The following is a 20,257-nucleotide window of genomic DNA, read 5'->3' on the forward strand; positions in this document are numbered from 1 at the left end:
AAGTTCTTTTAAGGGGATGATCTTTAAGCAAATGTCTTAGCTTCTGTTTTTCCCAAGTAAATGGACACAATAGTTGCTACCTTGTGAAATATTCATGCAATTGACCAGCATTTACCAAGTAGCATCAGTGTTTAGCTTCAGTCATTGGTGATTCTGCAGTTGGACTGTGAGGGGGTGTTGGGGTGGGGGGTGGTGTGTGTGTGTGTAGCACTTAATTGCATGGAGAAAGGAAAAGATACTTTTGATAACCGACAGGCAGCTTTTCTCTGCTTTTGTGTCAAAAGGGAAGACGGGAGTTTGGAGAGGAAACGAATTCTCTGTAACACTAAGCTCTCTTCCACAAAAACAGAGGTACATAGAATGTGTAATAATTTATAGAATTTCTAGACTTCAACGATCTGATTTTTTTTAAATTTACTTTTATTTTTTCAGGTTGAGACTGAGCTAAAGTTAATCTGTGGCGACGTTCTGGATGTACTGGACAAACACCTCATTCCAGCAGCTACCACTGGCAAGTCCAAGGTTTTCTATTATGAAATGTAGGTTCTATACTAACAAGGGTACTTTAATAAATTTAAACATTCTCAGGAATAATTGGCTTTGTTTCTTTTTTTCTTAGACATTTCATATTATTTTCCTTGTTAAATATAACCAAAAATCCCACAGAAATTAACTGAGGAGCCACTAAATATCAACAAAAGTATCACTTGATAGACTAGAATTAAACAAGCAAATGATTCTAAGAAATGGCACAAGTGTATTAATCATAAAATAAAATTTCTACATGAAACATTCAGCCATTCTAGACCATTTCTGTCTGTGCAGACTCATCTTTTCCTGTGTTTTGCAAAGCCCAGCTACAGGAAGCAAGTTCTTCTCAATGGGTTTTTCCCATCTCTGGTTGCTTGGCTGGCTGGGCTTCCCCTACAAACCCCCTTCCTTTCCCCTAGGCAAGGCCTGGTGTCCCCATCCTGTGGAGTTGAGCTCATGAGGGCATCTGACCAGGAGTAGCTATTCCTGGTGCTATTGTCATTGTCCTGTTTGATGTGTGAACATGGCTGCTGGCTCTACAGAGATTTGGCAGGTAGCAAGGAGGTTTCTTTTCAAAACTTCCTTTGGAAGTGAGACTTGGTGAGGATCTTATGCCCACTTTTTCCTAGCTCTGTGGTGTCAGGCAAAGTCTCAGTTTCTGCAAATTGGGGTTAAGAATTCATACCTCACAGCAGTCTTTTGATAAATAAATAAGATCTTAAGTGTCAATTATTCCACTAGAAATTGCACAATTACTTTGGTCTTCATCCTGGAGGTCCACTGACAAGGCTCATGCAAACCTGTGGCCCTGTTCATACTTTCAAATGGCTTCAGGAAGACCTTTTATAAAGTAAAAATGTTAGGCAGCCACATGATATCCATTGACCCAGTGAGGCTGTTTTACTGGGTATAAGAGGTTTGACCCAGCACTTTGGGGGGCCGAGACAGGCAGATGACTTGAGGCCAGGAGCTGGAGACCCGCCTGGCCAACATGGAGAAACCCCGTCTCTATTAAAAATACCAAAAAAATTGCCTGGGCCTGGTGGCACATGCCTGTAATCCCAGCTACTTGGGAGACTAAGGCACAAGAATCGCTTGAACCCAGGAGTCAGAGGTTGCAGTGAGCCAAGCCGAGATGGCGCCACTGCACTCCAGCCTGGGCAACAGAGCGAGACTCTGTCTCAGGGGAAAAAAAAGGGTGAGGGGAGGGTTTGAAAAAATAGGAGCATGTAGTTATGTTTCTACAATATTTGATATATATAAGGATTTACCAACCTCTTGCATTAGCTGCTATCCCCTACAGCAGTTGCTGTAGGAAAAAAACATCAAGTTCTGAGCTCCTACTGTTTGCCAGGCATATTCTGAGATGATCACGCTTAAATCTCAAGAGTTACCCTGCAGAGTAGTCAGAGTATCACTGCCTGACATGAAGAAGCTGAGGCTTACAGCAGTTAAACGACTTACCCTAGGCCACACAGATAATGAGTGGGAGAGCCCAGCTCTGTCTGTGAGGTATAATGAAATTAGCATAAACCCTCCACATTGGCGCCACTTGCATAAATTAACACATATTCTCTCACAGAAAGTATTTTATTGGGCATAACATTTTGTATCTTTTACCATTTAACATTAGTTGTGGATCTTCCCATGTCACATAAATATGCCTCATTCTTTTTGGATATGATTACTATTAAATGGATTTACTATCTATTCTAACAGTCAGGTTCCTCCTCTGTGCATTAACAATGGCATTGATGCCACTTGCATAAATTAACATATATTCTCTCACAGAAAGTATTTTATTGGGCATAACATTTTATATCTTTTACCATTTAACATTAGTTGTGGATCTTCCCATGTCACATAAATATGCCTCATTCTTTCTGGACAATATGATTACTATTAAATGGATTTACTATCTATTCTAACAGTCAGGTTCCTCCTCTGTGCATTAACAATGGCATTGACGCCTGCTTTGCAGGGCGCTGGGAGGGGAGAGGGAGATGTATGCTGGAGAGCTCCCCACGGGCAAGGCCTGGCTCTGCGTCACTCACTGTCAGATCCTCAGAGCCCGGGGCTGGCCCAGCACGTGGCCACCATTGCCTAAGAGTTGGATTGGATCCGTCAGTGCTGAAGGCGGGGGATAGAGCTTAGACAGACCCTCTGTGTCCTGTCTTCTTTATCTGCAGCTTACTCATCCTTGCCCCTTTCACATGCACCCGGCAGAGCAGGTGTTCACTGAGCTCGAACAAAATTCAAGCTACAGCAGCTGATGGATATTGAGGCCTAGATCCACTGTCAAAGTGTCTCTCAAAGAGTGCTCTCCGGAACACCATGGAAAACTCATTTACTGTATAAATTTGAAAATCGCTGCCCACAGGTCTATCCTTGTGTATGAGCAATCAGCTCATCAGGTGTGTGTTTGCTGGACCATGTGGAGGAAGCTGAAGAGACATGAGCTGAAGGCAGAGAGTGAGTCTCCGGTGGGATCTTAGGACAGGTATGAGAAGTTAGGCAAAAATGGGATAATTCTAATCTTCATAACCTTAGATAGTAGTTCACATTATTATTTAGTTAATAGGATTTAGTTAATATGATTGTACCCCCTTCTTAATCTTTTTTTAAGAGATAAAGTCTCACTCTGTCACTGAGGCTGGAGTGCAGTGGTGCAATCATGGCTCACTGCTTCCTGGAACTCATGGGCTCCAGCAATCCTCCTGCCTCAGCCTCCTGACTAGGTGGGACTATAGGCACACGCCACCATGCCTGGCTAATTTCTTTGACTTTTCTCTAGAGACTGGGTCCACCTATGTTTCCCAGGCTGGTCTCAGACTTCTAGACTCAAGTAAACCTGAACCTCCCACCTCGAGCTCTCAAATTGCCGGGATTACGGGTGTGAGCCACCACACCCGGCCTAAATTTCTTATGTGCCATGCTACTACAAAACGTCATTATGAGGGGAGGTTGGATGGAAGGTGTAGGAGGACACTGTAGTGCCTTTACAATATTTCTGTATATCTAAAATCATTTCAACAGGAAACATTTATTTCAAAACGTGAAGGTGGTTCTCCTTCCATGAGTTTAAAGTACAAAGGCAGGCTCATGGTGTCGTCAAAACCTTCACATTTTGAAATAAATGTTTCCTGTTGAAATGATTTTAGATATACAGAAATATTGTAAAGGCACTACAGCGTCCTCCTACACCTTCCATCCTGCTGCCCCCATAATGACGTTTTGTAATAGCATGGCACGTAAGAAATTTAGGCCGGGTGTGGTGGCTCACACCTGTAATCCCAGCAATTTGAGAGGTCGAGGCGGGAGGTTCAGCTTCACTTGAGTCTAGAAGTCTGAGACCAGCCTGGGAAACGTGGGTGGACCCAGTATCTAGAGAAAAGTCAAAGAAATTAGCCAGGCACGGTGGCGTGTGCCTATAGTCCCACTTAGTCAGGAGGCTGAGGCAGGAGGATTGCTGGAGCCCATGAGTTCCAGGAAGCAGTGAGCCATGATTGCACCACTGCACTCCAGCCTGGGTGACAGCATGAGACTTTATCTCTTAAAAAAATTGAGAAATGTCACATGAGTACAATCCTATTAACTAAATAATAAGGTCCTGAGGTGGGAGTGCACTGCTCCTCTTCCCTAGCTGCGAAGGAGGTGTCCTGGTTGGAATCAGTGCTGGGTGCACTGCAGGGCCCGGAAGTCCATGCCCACATTGTCCAGTTCCGCGAAAACCAATCTCACTCTCTCGGCAGAATGTTCAGCCTGCCAGCAGGTGGCCAGCTGGTCCTCCTGGGATATGGCACGGACCCAGCAGCTCTGTTCGAAATCATAATGGGGGAACCAAGGGCCCCCTACATCCAGGTCCGTCGGGAGACGGGGCATGGAGTTCCACTGCAGGAATCTCCAGGAACCCTGAGGTCCTCCCTGAGCCAGGGCCGGGCTGGGCACACCCCGAGTGCCCACAGGGTAGGTGTCTTCCCGGACAGCCCCACCAGGACCGGGTGTGGAAGAATGAGGTGCCTGTGGCGGGGAAGCTGACCAAATGGGCCGCTGGAACCGGGCTGGTGGGCCTGGAGGGGCCTGCCTGTCCCCCTTGCAGAAGGTCTTCCCGCCACGTGAAGCCGGCACAGGCCCGGGTGCCGAGGACCCTTGCTCGGCTTTGGCTGAAAGGAAAACAGACGTGGTCAGCGTCTCCAGGGAGCCCATGCAGGCCTTTCCGGGCTGGGCCCCACCTGCCTGTGTCTCTGTAGTCCTCGGGGTCTCTGTGTGGCCCCCGTGGCCTGACACTGAGGACAAGCCTGTAGTCTGCTGATCCCAGAGGGAGGGGTGTGTGCTGCCTGGCGTGGGGAAGCTGTCGTGGCATGGCGGGTGGCTCCTGGGACTGCCCCCAGGGTTGGGACTGGCTGTGGGTTTCCTGCCACACACATTCGTCCCAGGGTTGTTGGGCCTGGGATACGGCCCTCAGTCAGAACTCAGGTGGGAGGGTCCTTGGATGTCACCCAGCCCCTTGCCACCTCACATGGGGACCCGTCTCTGCAGTGGGTTTTTGGGCCCGGATATGGGTCACCCTCTGCCCTCCTGGGCTGCCCAGTCCGTGCCAGGACTGACTCTTCCCACATCGGGCTCAATTCTTGGCTCTGGCTCTGGGCCCGGGGTCCCGCCTGTGCCCTCTCCCTGAATGCTCTGGGGGTCAGGGACCCCCAATTCCCTTGTCTCCCTGGCTCAAGGCTTGTTGTCCTGGCAACCTTGGAGGAGCGTGCAGGAGTGAGGGGCCTCTGCTGCTCTCTGAGGCTGTGGGTGCTTGCAGGGAGAGGCGGGGTCTCCCACAAATGGGTCTGGCTCCTCTAGTAACTTTGAGGGCCCTGTGAGGGGGAGAGCGAGACACCGTGGAAAGTGGGGGGGGGCTTGAGGGAGGGTCTTGCCCACATCCCCCTCCTGCGTGCACAACACGTCCAGTACACAGGCACTGAGCGCCTGTCCTGAGGACCGGTGGGCCTCCTGTACTTTCTTAGAGTCCAGGAGGAAGAGGAGGAAGAAAAGGTGAAGAGGAAGGCCCAGGTAGTAGGGTTGCAGGTTCCGGGCCCTCCCCCACTGTTGACTGCCCCAGAGGGTTGACATGGGAGGGGACACGGCACTGGAGCCCACCTGGGGGTGGCAGGTCCGCTTGCTTCCTCGCTCGTTTGTTCACAGAGGCCCTGAGGTGCTTGAGCACCGTGTCATCATCCCTGGCCCAGTGACAGCACAACCGGCTCCGAAAGCAAGCACACAGGCCAGAACTGGAGGTCTCCTTGAGGTGCTCTAGGGACAGGGTGGACATCAGGCCAGAAGAGTTCCCTGGGAGGGGGCCAGCCCGTACCCCATGGCCACTTCAGCCTCTCACTGGGTGGTGCTGGATCCTTTTGTGGCCACCCCAGGGGTCCAGATGTGCACAGGAGGCTGTGACTGGGGGGCGACCTGGACAGGGAAGTGCCCGCCACACTCCTGACTTTCATCTGGGTCATGTGGAGGATGGGCTCGGTGTCACAGTGCCCTTCCCGGCCCACCTGGCCAGACCTCCCTCTGAGCCAGAACAGGGGATCGTGAGGACAGTGTGAGGAAGCTGCCCTCGGGCCAGCTGGGGTCTGACCCCAGGGCTCCCCAGGCCCCATTAGGCACACGTAGACTTACTCTGCCGCACCTCCAACGCAATGCTGGTCATGTGCATCAATGCCTGTTTTCCTTGTAGCAGGTAAACGTCCCACAGGCGCAGGGTCAGCCCGAGAGAGATCTGTGGAGACAGCAGGCGTGGGAGAACCTGGCCCTTCCAGGCTGGGGCTGGTGGCTCGAGCTGTGCCCATTGGGGTTTCAGTCCCCAGAGTCCGTGACCTTCCCCATGAGCGTCGCCTGGGCCCTCCAGGACACTGGGTCAGGCAAGGTCTTGCAGCTCCTCATGGGGGGCACTCATATGAGTGGAGATGTGGCTCCTGGAGAGGGGGGCTTGCCCAGCGCTTGAGGCTTCCCTGAGCCCTCTCAAGTCGGGTCCTGGCCCAGTCTGCCCATGAGGCTGGGCCTGAGCCCCAGCCATTGCCCTGGGATGACCCCTCTTAGGCAGAGGGTTTTGCTTGCGTGTCCTTCGGGGACCCGCCTGAACTTCCTGTGGGCTGGGGGTGAACCAGACTGCCGGACTGAGGAAGCAGGGCACTGCAGGGCAACGAGGGCCCCTGAGCCAGGATCTCCCTATGCCACCTTACCTTCATTAACGTCCGGAGAATCCAGCCTAACAAGAGATGCTGCCCGCATAGACCAGCGTCTATGTCCTGGTCCTGATGGGAGCAACAGAGGTGCTCAGGCCACTGAGCTGCCCTAAAAACCTCCCTCTTCCAGGGCCTCTGAAGAACCTATGCCTAGTGCAGAACACTGGGCAGTGTCCAGGGCTCCCCGCGACACCGTCCCCTTCCCACACTCTCGGTGGACACACTGCCCTTTGCCCTGCTCTGCGGGAGCTGGGGCCCCATCCCTGTGCCTCTGTCTCCTCCAGGGCAGGAAAGGAAACCAACTCTCAGCCCATGGAGAACCCGGCATCCCAGGTCAGGCCCTGGCTGGGACTCAGCCAGTCACCAGCCCCACGAGGGGCTCCAGCCCCCCTGCTCCTCCAGCCCCACGGGATGCAGGGCCTCTGGGGAAGAGCCGAGGGGACCATAAACTCACCAGATGCCACATGGTCTTGGGTTGTGACGTGGGTACCACATGCTCCCGATGGTCTTGGAGCCCCTGGACTGTCCCGCCATTTGGGCTGTGGAATCCTGAGAAGCCCCCAGCCCATCATGAAATCAGAGCCTTCCCCCAAGATGTGGAGCCATCAGCGGGAAGAGCTGGGCAGCTTGAGAAGCCCCCAAACCCCAAGGCATCCCACCTTCCCATCTGGTGACCTCACCTTGCGGCCTTTACCCTGGGGAGGTGGGGCGGGAACATTCCCTGGAGCCTGGCTGGAGGTTCCCCTGGAGGCCTCCTGGGCCAGGGTGCAGAAGGGGCAAGCCTGACTTTGAGGCCACAACAGGGCGGCCAGAACAGTGTGGGTACTGGGCTTCCTGGTCATCTCCTGGAAGTGGGGTCGGGCCAGGGGACACGGGATGGGGAGATGCTGCCACCTGGGCTTGGTCGGCCCATTCGTGTGCACCAAGGGCAGCGGGAGCCCCGGCAGCTGGAGGGCAGGAGGACTCTCAGGGAGGGGAGAGTCAGCTGCACAGAATCAGAGCCAGACGGCGTGGCTCCGGGACACAAAGGGTGGCCACGGGGAGGATGAGATGCCCTCTGCTGATGGGGTTGAAAGGTGTCTGACTTGGGCTGTGGGGTGCCAGCTGCGGACTCCTGTGGGACCCTCAGCAGAGACGTCCTAAAGGCTCCCAACGAGCCGGCGACACAAGGAGGGTGCCTTGGCTGAAAGCCGAGATCACCTGGCCACGGTGGCCGTCCCCGGGTCTGGCTGCGTGAGGCCCCAGGGGCAGCTGTTCACCTACCCTGCAGGGAGTGCCTCTCACTGGCCAGCAGCTGCACCAGTGCCCAGAATGCGTCCTCCTCAGGCAGATACAGGAGGAACAAGGCGGCGATGCAGCTCAGGTTCATGTGGTAGCCCACCTCCTGCAAGAGCCAGAGTCACCATGGAAGGACATCAGCTGGGAGGGCTGAGGTCACCTGGGAGGACTCATGTCATTGGAGAGGGCAGAGGTGACTGGACAGGCTTCCTCTGAAGAAGAGGCTTCCTCAGGATGCAAAATCATTTCATGACAAGAGCCAAGTCCATCAGGCACTTCAGCACCTTGTCCAAAATGTCTCCTGAGACCACCATCCTGCGTGTGACGCTGCCAAGCTCCCAGGCTTTGGGGCAGCCCCAGGAGGAGGGCGTCATTTCTCGTTCTGAGAAATGGTGGTCAGGCCCAGGTGACACCAGGAGTCCAGGCCCCAACTCCTTTGTGTCTCAGCTTGACCTCTTGAGACCACCCCCTTGCTTGGAGGTTTATGCCAGCGGGGAGCTGGAATCCTACCTCCTATAACCTGGTGGGTCACAAATACCAACTTTAAAAGAAGCAATGACACCCCCACCAGACACCCACTCCTGTGAATATGGAAATACGGCCCAGGAACCTCACTGCCGGGAATACTCACCGGGTTATACTCCGCATATGCCAGGAGTATGTAGAAGAGTTCCCGCTGCCTAGGAAACAGAGAAAGGGGGCTATGGTTTGGTTTGTGCAGATGCTGTTAGTTTCACTTTGTCTACAAAGCCTAATGACAAATCCCATTTCAGGTTCAGATGATTCACCAGAAAAGCAGTGAGCTCTTCAGGGCCTGAGACTGTAGAAGAAATGTTTCAGTAAAAGCCACATCTGTGACATGCAAATAGCCCAGTTGTACAGTACGTTGACCGATCCTTTTCACTCTGAATGATTTTTTTTTTTTTTTTTTCAGTTTGCACACACGCCAGTTCAGTCTCTGGGTGTACAGTTCCTCCACAGTTCCAAACCAATGTGCGGAGTCTCCCGGCCACCGCTCCAGCCCCTCCTGGAGTGACTCCTTCATCCTCCAAGTCTCCAGAGTGGCCCCTACGCACCCAGCCTCTCCCCGATTCGTCAGCCCCTGGCCACCCAGACTGCTTCTCAGTCCCTGTGGTTTGGCCTTTTCCAGAATGGCCTAGGAATGGGAATGCTACTGTGGTAGCTTATTGGGTCTGGCTTCTTTCCCTTTGCAAAATGCATCTAGGATCCACCCACGTCCGTGCGGGCATCACTGGCTCGTTCCCTTTTCTCGCTGGGTCTTCCGTTTGAAGGGAGGACCAGCCTTGCTCTCCCCATGCCCGTGTTGAAGGCCGTCCCCGAAGGCTCGGTGTGTGAGTGACGGTGAATCAAGCAGTGAACCTGGCATGCAGGTTTCATGTGGATGTCAGTTTCCAAAACAGTGGGTTCAATATCTGTGACACCTTGGGGACACTTGGTTCAAATCCATTGAGCTTTCTGAGCCACTGCCCAACTGGCTGCCAACGTGGCTTTGCCGTGTCATGTTCCCAGCAGACCTGGATGAGAGTTTCCAGGACCCATAATTCTCCCAGCGTTTGGTGCTGTCAGTGTTATCTGGGTAGGCTCATGGGCCCTCCATCCTGCCACCCTCCCGTAGGTCCTACCACGTTTCCCCGTGGGTCAGGGAGAGCACCTTTCACCATTGTGCATGATTTTCTTTGCTGTCTTCTGTCTCCTCAGGATCCTCCTGGGCTCTGGCCCCACATGTTCCAGCCTGGCCCAGGGCTTGGAACCAGGGAGGTGCTCGGTTCATGGTGCCTGCTGCTCCCTGGGCCAGGAGAGTTTTTGGTGGCTCTGTCATCCCTCCTGGGTGACCCTGGCTTCTGCTCCGGGGAAGTCCCCATCCCTCTCATTCACCCCATCTCCGCTAGGACCCTGTGGCTCCCGTAGCCTTACTTGGCTCCATACCGATGCCAGAAGAAGACATGGTTCTGGAGAGTCCTGCTAACATCCTGGTCGATCTGATGGATGTATTCAGATGACCTCTTGCCCTTCTCCTTCATGAGCTGCAGGGCAGGGCCAAGAGGAGGAAGCAGCCTCAGAACACATGGAAGACTCCCTGCCCCAAATGGCAGTCAGCCCACAGTCAGCACTTCGGGAAGGAATGAAAGAAGGAAGGTTTCCTTCTGCAGAAAGCTGCTTTTTGGCTTGTTATTGAAGCCAGGGAGGGTCACCAGAGCCGAGTTTGTCTGTGGTGACTATGCCACCGTCCATGCCCAGGATGTGCATCTGACCATCCTCCCCCATGCCCCCCAGGGTGGGTTTGATGTTCCCTCCAGCTAGAGACCTGGGCCCCTGACACGGCCTGTCCCGTTTGTTGTGCTCTGGCTGAGTGTACCTTGTATTTGCCGGGGTTTTTTGATTTGATTTCCTGAATGTTCAGGAGGACTGACCATGCCTGGCCCCGGATGTTCCTGGGAATCCCCTTGTATGTGCGATCTACGAGCTGTGGGCAGAAAACAGTCTGGTGTTACAGGCCACGGGGTGACCCCAGTGAGGACCAGAGCCCGGGGATTCTGGGAATTGTCGGTTTTGGCCCCATGATTCCTCAGTAGAGGTGAGATCGAGCTGGGACAGGGTCTCCCTTCCCAGGACTGAAAGAGTGGATGGATACTCAGAGTCAAAACTCTGATCTGAACCTTTTTCTTCCTTCGGGTCACCAGGGCATCCCTAGCCTTCAGCTCCAGGTGGTCCCAGCCCTAGATTCAGATTCCCTCCCAGCAAGGTGATGCTTGCACGAACAGGCAGGCAATCTGGCGACCAGGCCTGCAGTCCTCTGGGTGAGGACAGTGTGCCACGTGCCCTCTGAGAGGCTGACGGTGCCAGGCCACAGCCATGGGTGCCTGTCCCCTGTCTCTGCAGAGAGTGCTTCTGCGGGCCTCTCCCTCCACACATTACCTTTTCGCTGTTCTTGTACGTCTCCCATTTGCCCAGCATCTCCAGCCACTTGCTGTTTCTCATTGTCTCCCGCCGAATTCGCTGTCAAATGAGGAATGTTGGAGTTAGTGGAGCTGCTGGGCTTCCCAGAGCTGCCCGTGGATGCTGGGTCTTGGGCTCTGGAGCCCTGGTGGGACCCAGCTGGAAGGAGCCAGGGAAGGGCAGACCCTAAGGGCTGACAGCCTTTGAGCAAATGAGCACCAGTGGGCTGGCTTTGGGACCCCGGGATGTGCCATCCTCAGGCCACAGACACACCAGTCTTAGGTCCCAGCCTCTAGGTGGGTTCCTGACACAAGCGGGCAGCCACCCCCAAGCCAGGACTGTGGTTCTCACTTTGGAATTTTATCAAACTGCCAAAGTTAAGTCAACTTGGGGTCAGGTCTCTGCTTCCCCTCCCAGTGACAGTGTTGCCCTCACCCGCCACCGCCCAGGCCAGCTGCTTCCTCTGCCTCACTGACCACCCGCCCAATCCCTATATCCCTGGATCAGCCCCTCCATGCATCAGGCTCTTACCTTTGCCTCCCGCGCAGTCAGAGGAGGCAGCTTCGTCTCACTGTAAGGCAACCCAGGCAGAGCTGAGGACCTGCACAGGGCCTGGAGCCGCCCCAGCCTGGGAGCCAACCCCGAGAAAGGACTGGCACTGTCCCTACCCAGCTCAGGGCTCAGCCCGGGAGAAGGCACAGGGAAGGGAGGACAAGGGCCTTCCTGTGGGGCTGACTCCCAGGAGGGCCAGGACCTGCGAGAAGAAGGAGTGCAGGGACAGCCTGGCCGGGGTTACCGGGGCCCCTGGCGTGGGGGGTGGTCAGGCTGCACAATGGGGCTTGCCCATCCTGGACTCGAGGTGGTGCTTTCTGCTGGAGCTGAGAAAGGTCAGCCCTGAGATGGGATGGGGCCGCCCAGGGTGGGCGACCGGGCCCTGACAGGAATCCCTCAGGGATCGACCACATCACCCCACCAGGGTCAAGGGAGCCTGCCCTGAGACCTGCCTGGTGTACTCTGGGTGCACCAGAGGCCCATCCCACTTGACAGCCCCAAGGCTCTTGCAGGCTCTGACCTCCCAGCATCCACCTGCCTCTCCCTGCATCTGAGCCACACACCCTGCGTTTCAGAAGTGGCACGGCTCATCAGCTCCCTCCCACCCTACGTCCCCCGGGATCCGCTGTCTCTCCATCCTCTGATCCCTGAGGGATGGGCTCCAGGCTGGGCTCCTCTTACCTGGCCCCAGATCCCTTCCCAGCACTAGACCCAGGGTCTTTAGCCACAAGCCCTGCTGCCTCCCCAGCCTCACCCTGAGATGCCCAGAGCGGGGCCCTGCCCATCTTCTCCCCCATTCTCTTAGGGCCAAAGCCCCGACTGTCCCCACGCCTTTCCCCTTTCCCCATGGGGACAGTGAGGGCTGTAGCTCTAGGGAAATGGGGGAGGACAGGGGCAGGTGGGCTCTGAGAGACCTGCTGGACAACAGCCCCGAGGCTGGGCCAGGTGTCTCCTCACCCTGTGGCCACAACCCTTGTATCTCACTGGGGTTGTCTCCTGGTAGACAGGGCCAGACCCTCAGGCTGCCCCGCTCCTCTTGTGCTGACTTGCCGACAGAACTGCTGAGAGCCCAGGGGCCTGACCTAGCCCAGTCTCCATTCCCACCGGCTCCCTAGATGGGCCTTGCACCTCTGGCCTAACAACAACCTCGGGTTGGACCTGCAGGGGAGCCAGGGGGGAGTTCTGACCCTGGAAAGGAGCTTGACCCGAGCTGGCGAGACATGTCCTGTGTCAGAAAGGCCTTTCTAAAAGCAAACCCATCCCTGAGCTGAGACAGATGTTTTAGGGGTGAGGGGAGCACAGAGGACTCACTGAACGATCCCAAAGTCGTCGATGTTGCCGTAGATCCCAACAATCACAGGCCCCTTGTCCTCTGGCAGCCCAGCTCGGTGCCCCTGTAACCCAGAGGGAGCCTTGGTGAGGGGTCCAAGGTAAAGGGTGCAAGGGCCTGGGGGTATTGGCCACCCGTCCCTGCCCTGTGCTCCTAGGGAACCCAGGACCCTTTGACCAGGGCGCACTGGAAGAGGCTTCCCTCCAAGAAGCAGACCGAACTGTACCTTTGCATATTTTCTGATGATGTCCTCTCGCTCCTGCACCCACCAACTATCCGCATCCTCCACGTCCATCCTGTGAGACAAAATTGTCTAAAGGTTACACGGTACCCGACAGCTTCAGAGAACACCTGAAGCGCTCCCACCAGGCTCCCAGATGCTGGTTGGTTGTGTAACCTTCATTCCACCACTGCACTCTGGTAAAAAGGGGCCAAACCCCGTGACCCACACCTCCATGAGTCTTTGCAGTCTGAAGCTGCAAGCAGGGGTGAGCATCTTCCCAAGGACTCGAGAAGAGTGGGACCTGGACAGAGAATCCCGTTTTCCCCTTATGCCATGAAATGGGCACATACCTGCCCCTGCAGGTTGAATGGTATCCACCTGCCAAGGGTGAAGGGCCTGTGATGGGCTATTCCGGGGTTGTGGATGCGAACTGGGGTCAGGCACCAGAGGTCTCTGTACGATCAGCCTCCTGGGATACTCAGGGCCACAGAGATGCCCAGTTTCCTATGGGGAACAAGATCTCTCCTGACTGCTCCGTTCTACCTCGCTCATCACTTGGGCTACTGTGGCCCTTCGGTCTAACCAGTGAAGCTGCTTTAGGAATAACGCCATTTGAGCAGGAGTGTGTTTGGTTTTGGGGATGAAAATGATCTACTGTCTCCAAAGCAGCCACTGCGCTCATGGAAACCACATCTCTCGGGGAGGGACTGTGGACTCCACCATTCTGAGCTGTCCCTATAGGAGGGTCTTCATTTTCCTGGGTCACTGATGAAGAACAGTGGGTCCTTGCTCCTGGAGAACATCTAGATGGACTGTCCCTCCTGAGAGTACTCAGGGCAAAAGGAAAGCAAGGCCAGGCAGAATAAGAAATACTTGGGGAGAAGCTCAGTGCCTGGACCCCTTTGAACACAAGGGAAGATAGTCTCCCCTCAGCCAGCCCTCCAGGTCTCCTTCACTTTCCACAACTGCCCAAGGGCAGAAGGCTCCCCATGCCACTCCCAGACAAGGGACCGTGTGTGTCCAGTGGGTCCCACAGTGACCATCAGGACCCAGCTTAGGCCCCAGGTGTGTTCTGAGGACCCTTCCCTCCTCCCCACCCACAGTGGATCCATCCCAGTGTCTCTGCCAGGGCCAGGCTCTGCCCCATCGGGATCGGAAATCTGGGCAGATTTGGGATCTCGAGCAGGGAGGTCACAGGGTTGAGGCCTGAAGTCTAGCACGGCACACAGCAGGGCTGAGAGCAAAACCCAGGGTCATGTCTGGATTTTCGGGCCGGCTATCGTCTCTCTGACCCCAGACGTCTCACCTGTCGAATGGGTACATTCGGGAACAGCACCCACTCTATGAAGCCACCGTGAGGACGAAAGAGAAAATCATCTACACAGGCAGTGTAGAAGGGGTTCCTTTGAGTGCTTAGGGATGACCCTCCTCGTCAGTAGCTGCCCAGAGGCCAACACCGCCCGTACCATAGCCACTGTCCCCAAGTCAGCCTGGAGGGAAGAGAGCAGGTCACACTCACCTGATTCTGATCAGCTGGCCTGGGTTATGTATGCCTCTCAGGGAGAAAACCAGAAAACTGCTGCTCACAAACACCACTGCCTGTGAGTAACTGCCGTAGAACACAGAGGCAGGCCGGACAGCGGATAGGTGCTAAGCACCAGTGGCATTCTGAGGTCATGGCACGCATCACAATGGGGCCTTGCCCGGGTCAGCAGGGCCCAGAGTCAGGGTCCTCCGCTGCCTGAGGCGTCAACATGCCTGCCTGCAATGTGTTTGTGCACGTGCGTGCACACGCGTACGTGGGTAAACACGTCTGTGCATGTGTGTGTTGCTTCTCTGGCGAGGCCCGGCTGCCCCACTCATGTGTGCACCCAGTTGCTCATCACTGTCACCCCCGAGGCCCAGGGCCGGCATCAGAGCATCCGTGGGTGCTCCCTAACCTCAGCCCTCCCCGCCCAGGGTGGTCCTGGGATACACATAGGGGTGGAGGGAAGTGACTGCTGCTGTTGGATCTCAGAATACAAATGCTAATACTATTACCTAATGGTCTTTTTAGCGTCTCTAATGGTATCGCTTTTTCATTTCTGACATTTTAACTGGGCATTTCTCCCCATGACCCTTGGCTATTCTAGCTAGAGGATCCTGTGGGGAAAGTGCCGGGCACACAGTAGGGGCTCACTCTTCTAGACATGTTATCTAAAACCTGGCTCATCTGTCCTTCCACCCAGGGCCTAGGGGATGCCAAATTCCAGGGGCCGGAAAGAGCTCGGGATAAGATGAACCTGCAAGGGGAGGGCTGTGACCTGGGCTGAGTCTGCCTGTGCCATCCAACTGGAGTCTCAAGTCCTGAGGCAGGACGTCCAGATGCCCCAGTGCAGGGCCCTCCTGATCAACACCTGCTCCCCTGTACTCATTAGCAACCTCACCCACCCTACTCTCAAAGCACGCTTGGTTCTCGTAACCAGGAGCTCTGCATCTGTAGATTCAGCGACAGCAGATGGAAAATATTCAGAAAATAAATTGGATGGTTATGTTTCTATTGAACATGTGCAGACTTTGTTCTTGTCATCATTCTCTAAAGAATACAGTATCACAACCATTTATGTAGCATCTGCATTGTATTACATATCATAAATAATCTAGTAATGGTCTAATGTATACGGGAGGATGTGCATAGCTTATACGTAAGTACTACGTCATGTTATATCAGAGACTTGAGCATCCATGGATTTTGGCATTCCCGGGGACCCTAGAACTAATCCTCCATGGATACCAAGGGATGACTGTATATACTCACTCAGGAAGACTTCTCATTGGAGGAAGGGCCGGGTTCAGGACAGACAGGGACATCATCCCTGGACTACTGTCCATCCATCCACTCATCCATTGGCACGACCCTCTAGGACTGTCCCAATGACAGCCCTAGCAAGTGGAGACAAGAAAAAAGACTGGCTCAAAAGGTACAGCTTTTTGAGGTCTTGAAAGAAGTTGCACCAGCATGAGAATAGTGGGTCAGTTTTCTCCAGGATCCAGAAAGCATATCAGGCAGGCTCGGGGAGAGGAAAGGAGCCCGGCCTCTCCAGCAGCCAACAGGCCTGCAGCAGGATGGGGCTGGGGCTGGGGCTGGTTTGGGGTGGAGGATAAGTGACAGCCAAGGTTTGTCAGCATGCAGAGGGGAGGCTGACTCATGGACTGGGGGCTGCGGAGCCCAGTGGTTGCCCTTAGTTCTTGGATCCTGGGAGACTTCTGGAGCCTGGATCTGGACAGCCTAGGGGTAGAGGTGGTGAGGGGCAGGGGTGGGGGTGGGAGGAGAGGCCTTGCATGACAGGGTGCAGGGCAGGAAGCCAGCCAGGGACTGCTTTGCAGTGGCTGCTCCCATCGCCCTTCCCACCCCCAAGCCCACCCCTACCCCCACCCTGGTGCAGGGTGGGTCCTGGGCAGGTGTCCTCTGCTTTGGCCTCAGCAGATCCCAAGATGGAAGCTGGCAGCCACGCGGGCATGTCACTTGCGCCAGCTTTGTCCTGCAGTTTCTGCTTCCTGGAGAGTGTGGTACCCACCCAGGAGAGCATGGCACACCCCACACCTCTCATTGAGGGTTCTGGGAGGTGGGGGACCAAGGTCCTGCAGCCCTGTGCCCTTGCCGTGAGAATTAGCCTAGGAGCCCCGTGTCCGCCCATCCACGTGGAGCCCCAGGAGCCTGAACAGTGGCGTGCAGCGAGATGAGGAGGGAGAGAGAACTGGAAAAGGAGAGAGAAAGAGGGATGAGGAGAAGGGAATGAGAGAGAGGAAGAGAGATGGGAAGAGAGACAGAAAACGCGAAGAAACAGAGAGACACGTGCATGACTAGGAGGTCGAGTTACTCTTGATCCCAGTTCCCAGTGAAAACTGTAGGTCGCCATCACCTAACCACACATGCAGTAAAGTCTGCCTGCTGCTTAGAGCCCTGAGAACCCCTTCTCGTGGAGCATAAAACCTTTGACTACTGCCCTTCCTCACTGCATTTTTGTTGTCTCTTCCGGTGAACCTTGATGTCTTGTCTATTGCCTTCCTGGGCTCAAGCATCCATCAAAAACTGACGCTTCTGCCGGGCGCGGTGGCTCACGCTTGTAATCCCAGCACTTTGGGAGGCCGAGGCGGGCGGATCACGAGGTCAGGAGATCGAGACCACGGTGAAACCCCGTCTCTACTAAAAATACAAAAAAAAAATTAGCCGGGCGTGGTGGCGGGTGCCTGTAGTCCCAGCTACTCGGAGAGGCTGAGGCAGGAGAATGGCGTGAACCCGCGAGGCGGAGCTTGCAGTGAGCCGAGATCGCGCCACTGCACTCCAGCCTGGGCGACAGAGCGAGACTCCGTCTCAAAAAAAAAAAAACAAAAAAACCGACGCTTCTTTTGGGGAGGGTCTGCAGTGCCTTCCACTCACTAGGCTCCCCAGGAAACTTGCGCACTTGGCTTGGGCCCTAAGCAGCTGGGTACAGGCTGGGGCTCTGCTTCTCTCTTTCAGTAAGAAGGAGAACTAACAAAGAGACTGAAGCATGGTTTACGGAGAAGGCACTTGTGCAAACACCAGGAGAATGAGGGGCCTGAGTTGTCTTCGTTTCTCCTAAAAGCATGCATTCCCGGCTGGGCGCGGTGACTCACACCTGTAATCCCAGCACTTTAGAAGGCTGAGGCGGGTGGATCACCTGAGATCGGGAGTTCGAGACCAGCCTGACCAACATGGAGAAACCCCATCTCTACCAAAAATACAAAATTACCCGGGTATGGTGGCACATGCCTGTAATCCCAGCTACTCGGGAGGCTGAGGCAGGAGAATTGCTTGAACCCAGAAGGCGGAAGTTGCAGAGAGCTGAGATTGCGCCATTGCACTCCAGCCTGGGCAACTAGAGTGAAACTCCATCTCAAAAAAAAAAAACAAAAACAAAACAAAAAAAACCCCACGCATTCCCTCCCAGGCCACCCTAGTGAGGGCATGAAGCACAGCTTGTGCGTGTGTGTGCATGTGTGTGTGTGCGTGTTTGTGTGTTGCAGGGGTCACAGTGGACATGATGTGGGAGGGCAGCTGCAGCTCCAAACTGCAAGTCTTTCTGATAGAATGCTTAAGATTCCTTGGACCTCAGCAAGAGAGTGTTTTCATTTGCACCCATTTTTACTAGCATTTAAACCTGTATTTTTTGTAGCATGTAAACCTTAAGCTGCTTAACTATTCCTTGAAGCATTTACACCAGCGGTTCCCAACCTTTTTTGCTACCTGAGACCAGTTTTCTTGAAGACAACTCTTCCACGGACCCGGGAGAAGGGGAAGCGATGATGCGGAGATGATTCAAGCCCATTACATTTATTATGTGCTTCATTTCTATTATTATTTCACTGTAATATATAATTAACTAATTACACAACTCACCATAATATAGACTCAGTGGGAGCCCTGAGCTTGTTTTCCTGCAACTACATGGTTCCATCTGGGGGTGATGAGAGACAGTCACAGATCATCAGGCATTAGGTTCTCATAAGGAGCACGCAATCTAGATCCCTGGCATGTGCAGTTCACAGTAGGGTTCATGCTCCTATGAGAATCTAACCGCACTGCTCGTCTGACGGGAGGCAGAGCTCATGTGGTAATGCGAAGGATGGGAAGTGGCTGTTTCTTTTTTTTTTTTTTTTAGACGGAGTCTTGTTCTGTCGCCCAGGCTGGAGTGCAGTGGTGCAATCTCGGCTCACTGCAAGCTCCGCCTCCCGGGTTCACACCATTCTCCTGCCTCAGCCTCTCCGAGTAGCTAGGACTACAGGCGCCCGCCACCACGCCTGGCTAATTTTTTTTTTTTGTATTTTTAGTAGAGACGGGGTTTCACCGTGGTCTCGATCTCCTGACTTCGTGATCCGCCCGCCTCGGCCTCCCAAAGTGCTGGGATTACAAGCGTGAGCCACCGTGCCCGGCAGAAGTGGCCGTTTCTACAGATGAAGCTTTGCTCACTGGCTGGCTGCTCACCTCCTGCTGTGTAGCCTGGTTCCTAACAGTTGGGGATCCCTCATTTACCCAGCAAGATAAATACATATTATGTCAATTGAAATTCTTCACCTCGAACCATCCCAAATTACCTTGCATACCTCACCCACCCAAGGGTCCCGTAGCACACTTTGGGAGCTGTAGACAGTAAGCCTGGAGCTGCATGGAGCATTCCATCTCTCCACCATCTGTGGGCTAACAGGCTGTGTTAGCTTCCTAGGGCTGGTTTACAGTACCACAGACTGGGCACCTTCAACAACACAATGTTACTGTCTCGCAGTACTAAAGGCCATGAGTCCAAGATCAAGATGTCAGCAGGGTGGGTCCCTTCTGAGGCTGTGCAGGAGGGCTCTGTTCCAGGCCTGTCTCCTCACGCGTGGGTGGACGTCTTCTCCCTGTGACTCTCCGTTAAGGGTGATTCTGGTGAGCGCTCCGAAGAGGAGACTTGGACAGAATGTTGGTAGATAAATGTGTCAGTGGAAAGCAGAGGGTAGACACGACTCCATCCATGCCCAGGGCTTTCTGGGGACAGACCTGTCCAAGCAGCAGCCATTCCCAACCGAGTTGTTTCTGGAAAGCCAGGCAACAGCTGGGGCCGGGCCCTCTGGGATTTGTTTAGTGACCCGATTATGTGGGAGGCCTGGAGTGGGTGGTTGGGTGGGGGGGTGGTACCAATGCAATGATGCCCAACCTCATTGCATCACTCACTTCCCAGGCCCTGCCCTCCACCCCTCCTGACCAGGCCCTGTCCTGGTTCTCAGCCACCCTGTCCCAGTGGGTGCTTCAGCCCACTCACTGACCAAGTGAGGGACTGACTCCAGGTTACAGAGTGCTGTGTTTATGTGACCTGAGAATATGTGTGCGCAGACTGTGCCCTCAGTGTCCTTGTACAGTTGAGCATGTACATGTCCTGCCCGTGTGTAGGCAGCCTGTCCACACAGGCCTAGGAGTGTGACTCCGTGTCCTGGTAGATGGGGAAGGAGGGAGTTGTGCCCAGGGTCCCCTGATTACTTCTATGGGTGCATGTTTGTGCGTCTTGTTAGGGGTCCTTGGGGGTATGGAAGATTCTGCCCTGGGTGCCCTTGATCACGTGTGCGTGTGTGTGTGCGCGCGTGCATTGGGGGTGTACTGTGTTACAGCATCCTCGA

At 54.5% G+C, this 20,257-nt stretch overlaps 1 protein-coding gene across 1 annotated transcript; it reads right to left on the minus strand.

Moving 5' to 3' along the window:
* Positions 1-3,957: 3,957 nt before the first annotated feature.
* LOC129470215 (TBC1 domain family member 3G-like) lies at positions 3,958-18,956 on the minus strand. The gene is made up of 18 exons (XM_063628514.1): positions 18,507-18,956; positions 15,903-16,027; positions 14,412-14,595; positions 13,456-13,609; positions 13,109-13,178; positions 12,864-12,946; positions 11,532-11,754; positions 10,980-11,060; positions 10,420-10,527; positions 9,978-10,087; positions 8,674-8,722; positions 8,028-8,148; positions 7,219-7,313; positions 6,762-6,833; positions 6,199-6,298; positions 5,677-5,829; positions 4,256-4,694; positions 3,958-4,215 (listed from the first exon to the last, which is right to left on the minus strand). The coding sequence occupies exons 5-18, from the start codon at positions 13,175-13,177 to the stop codon at positions 4,104-4,106; spliced, it is 1,815 nt and encodes a 604-aa protein (XP_063484584.1). The 5' UTR covers position 13,178; positions 13,456-13,609; positions 14,412-14,595; positions 15,903-16,027; positions 18,507-18,956; the 3' UTR covers positions 3,958-4,103.
* Positions 18,957-20,257: the final 1,301 nt, after the last annotated feature.

The sequence above is a fragment of the Symphalangus syndactylus genome, chromosome 20 (genome assembly GCF_028878055.3).
Source record: "Symphalangus syndactylus isolate Jambi chromosome 20, NHGRI_mSymSyn1-v2.1_pri, whole genome shotgun sequence".
Lineage (NCBI taxonomy): Eukaryota > Metazoa > Chordata > Mammalia > Primates > Hylobatidae > Symphalangus > Symphalangus syndactylus.

What these genes read in the sequence shown, in the direction of transcription:
- LOC129470215 (XM_063628514.1), bottom strand. Translation starts at nt 13,177, where the DNA reads ATGGACGTGGAGGATGCGGATAGTTGGTGGGTGCAGGAGCGAGAGGAC. An exon ending in AAAACCCCGGCAAATACAAG is followed by an intron (nt 10,088 to 10,419) that starts GTACACTCAGCC and finishes CCTGCCCTGCAG; the next exon opens with CTCATGAAGGAGAAGGGCAA. An exon ending in TGGCATCGGTATGGAGCCAA is followed by an intron (nt 8,723 to 9,977) that starts GTAAGGCTACGG and finishes TCTGTTTCCTAG; the next exon opens with GCAGCGGGAACTCTTCTACA.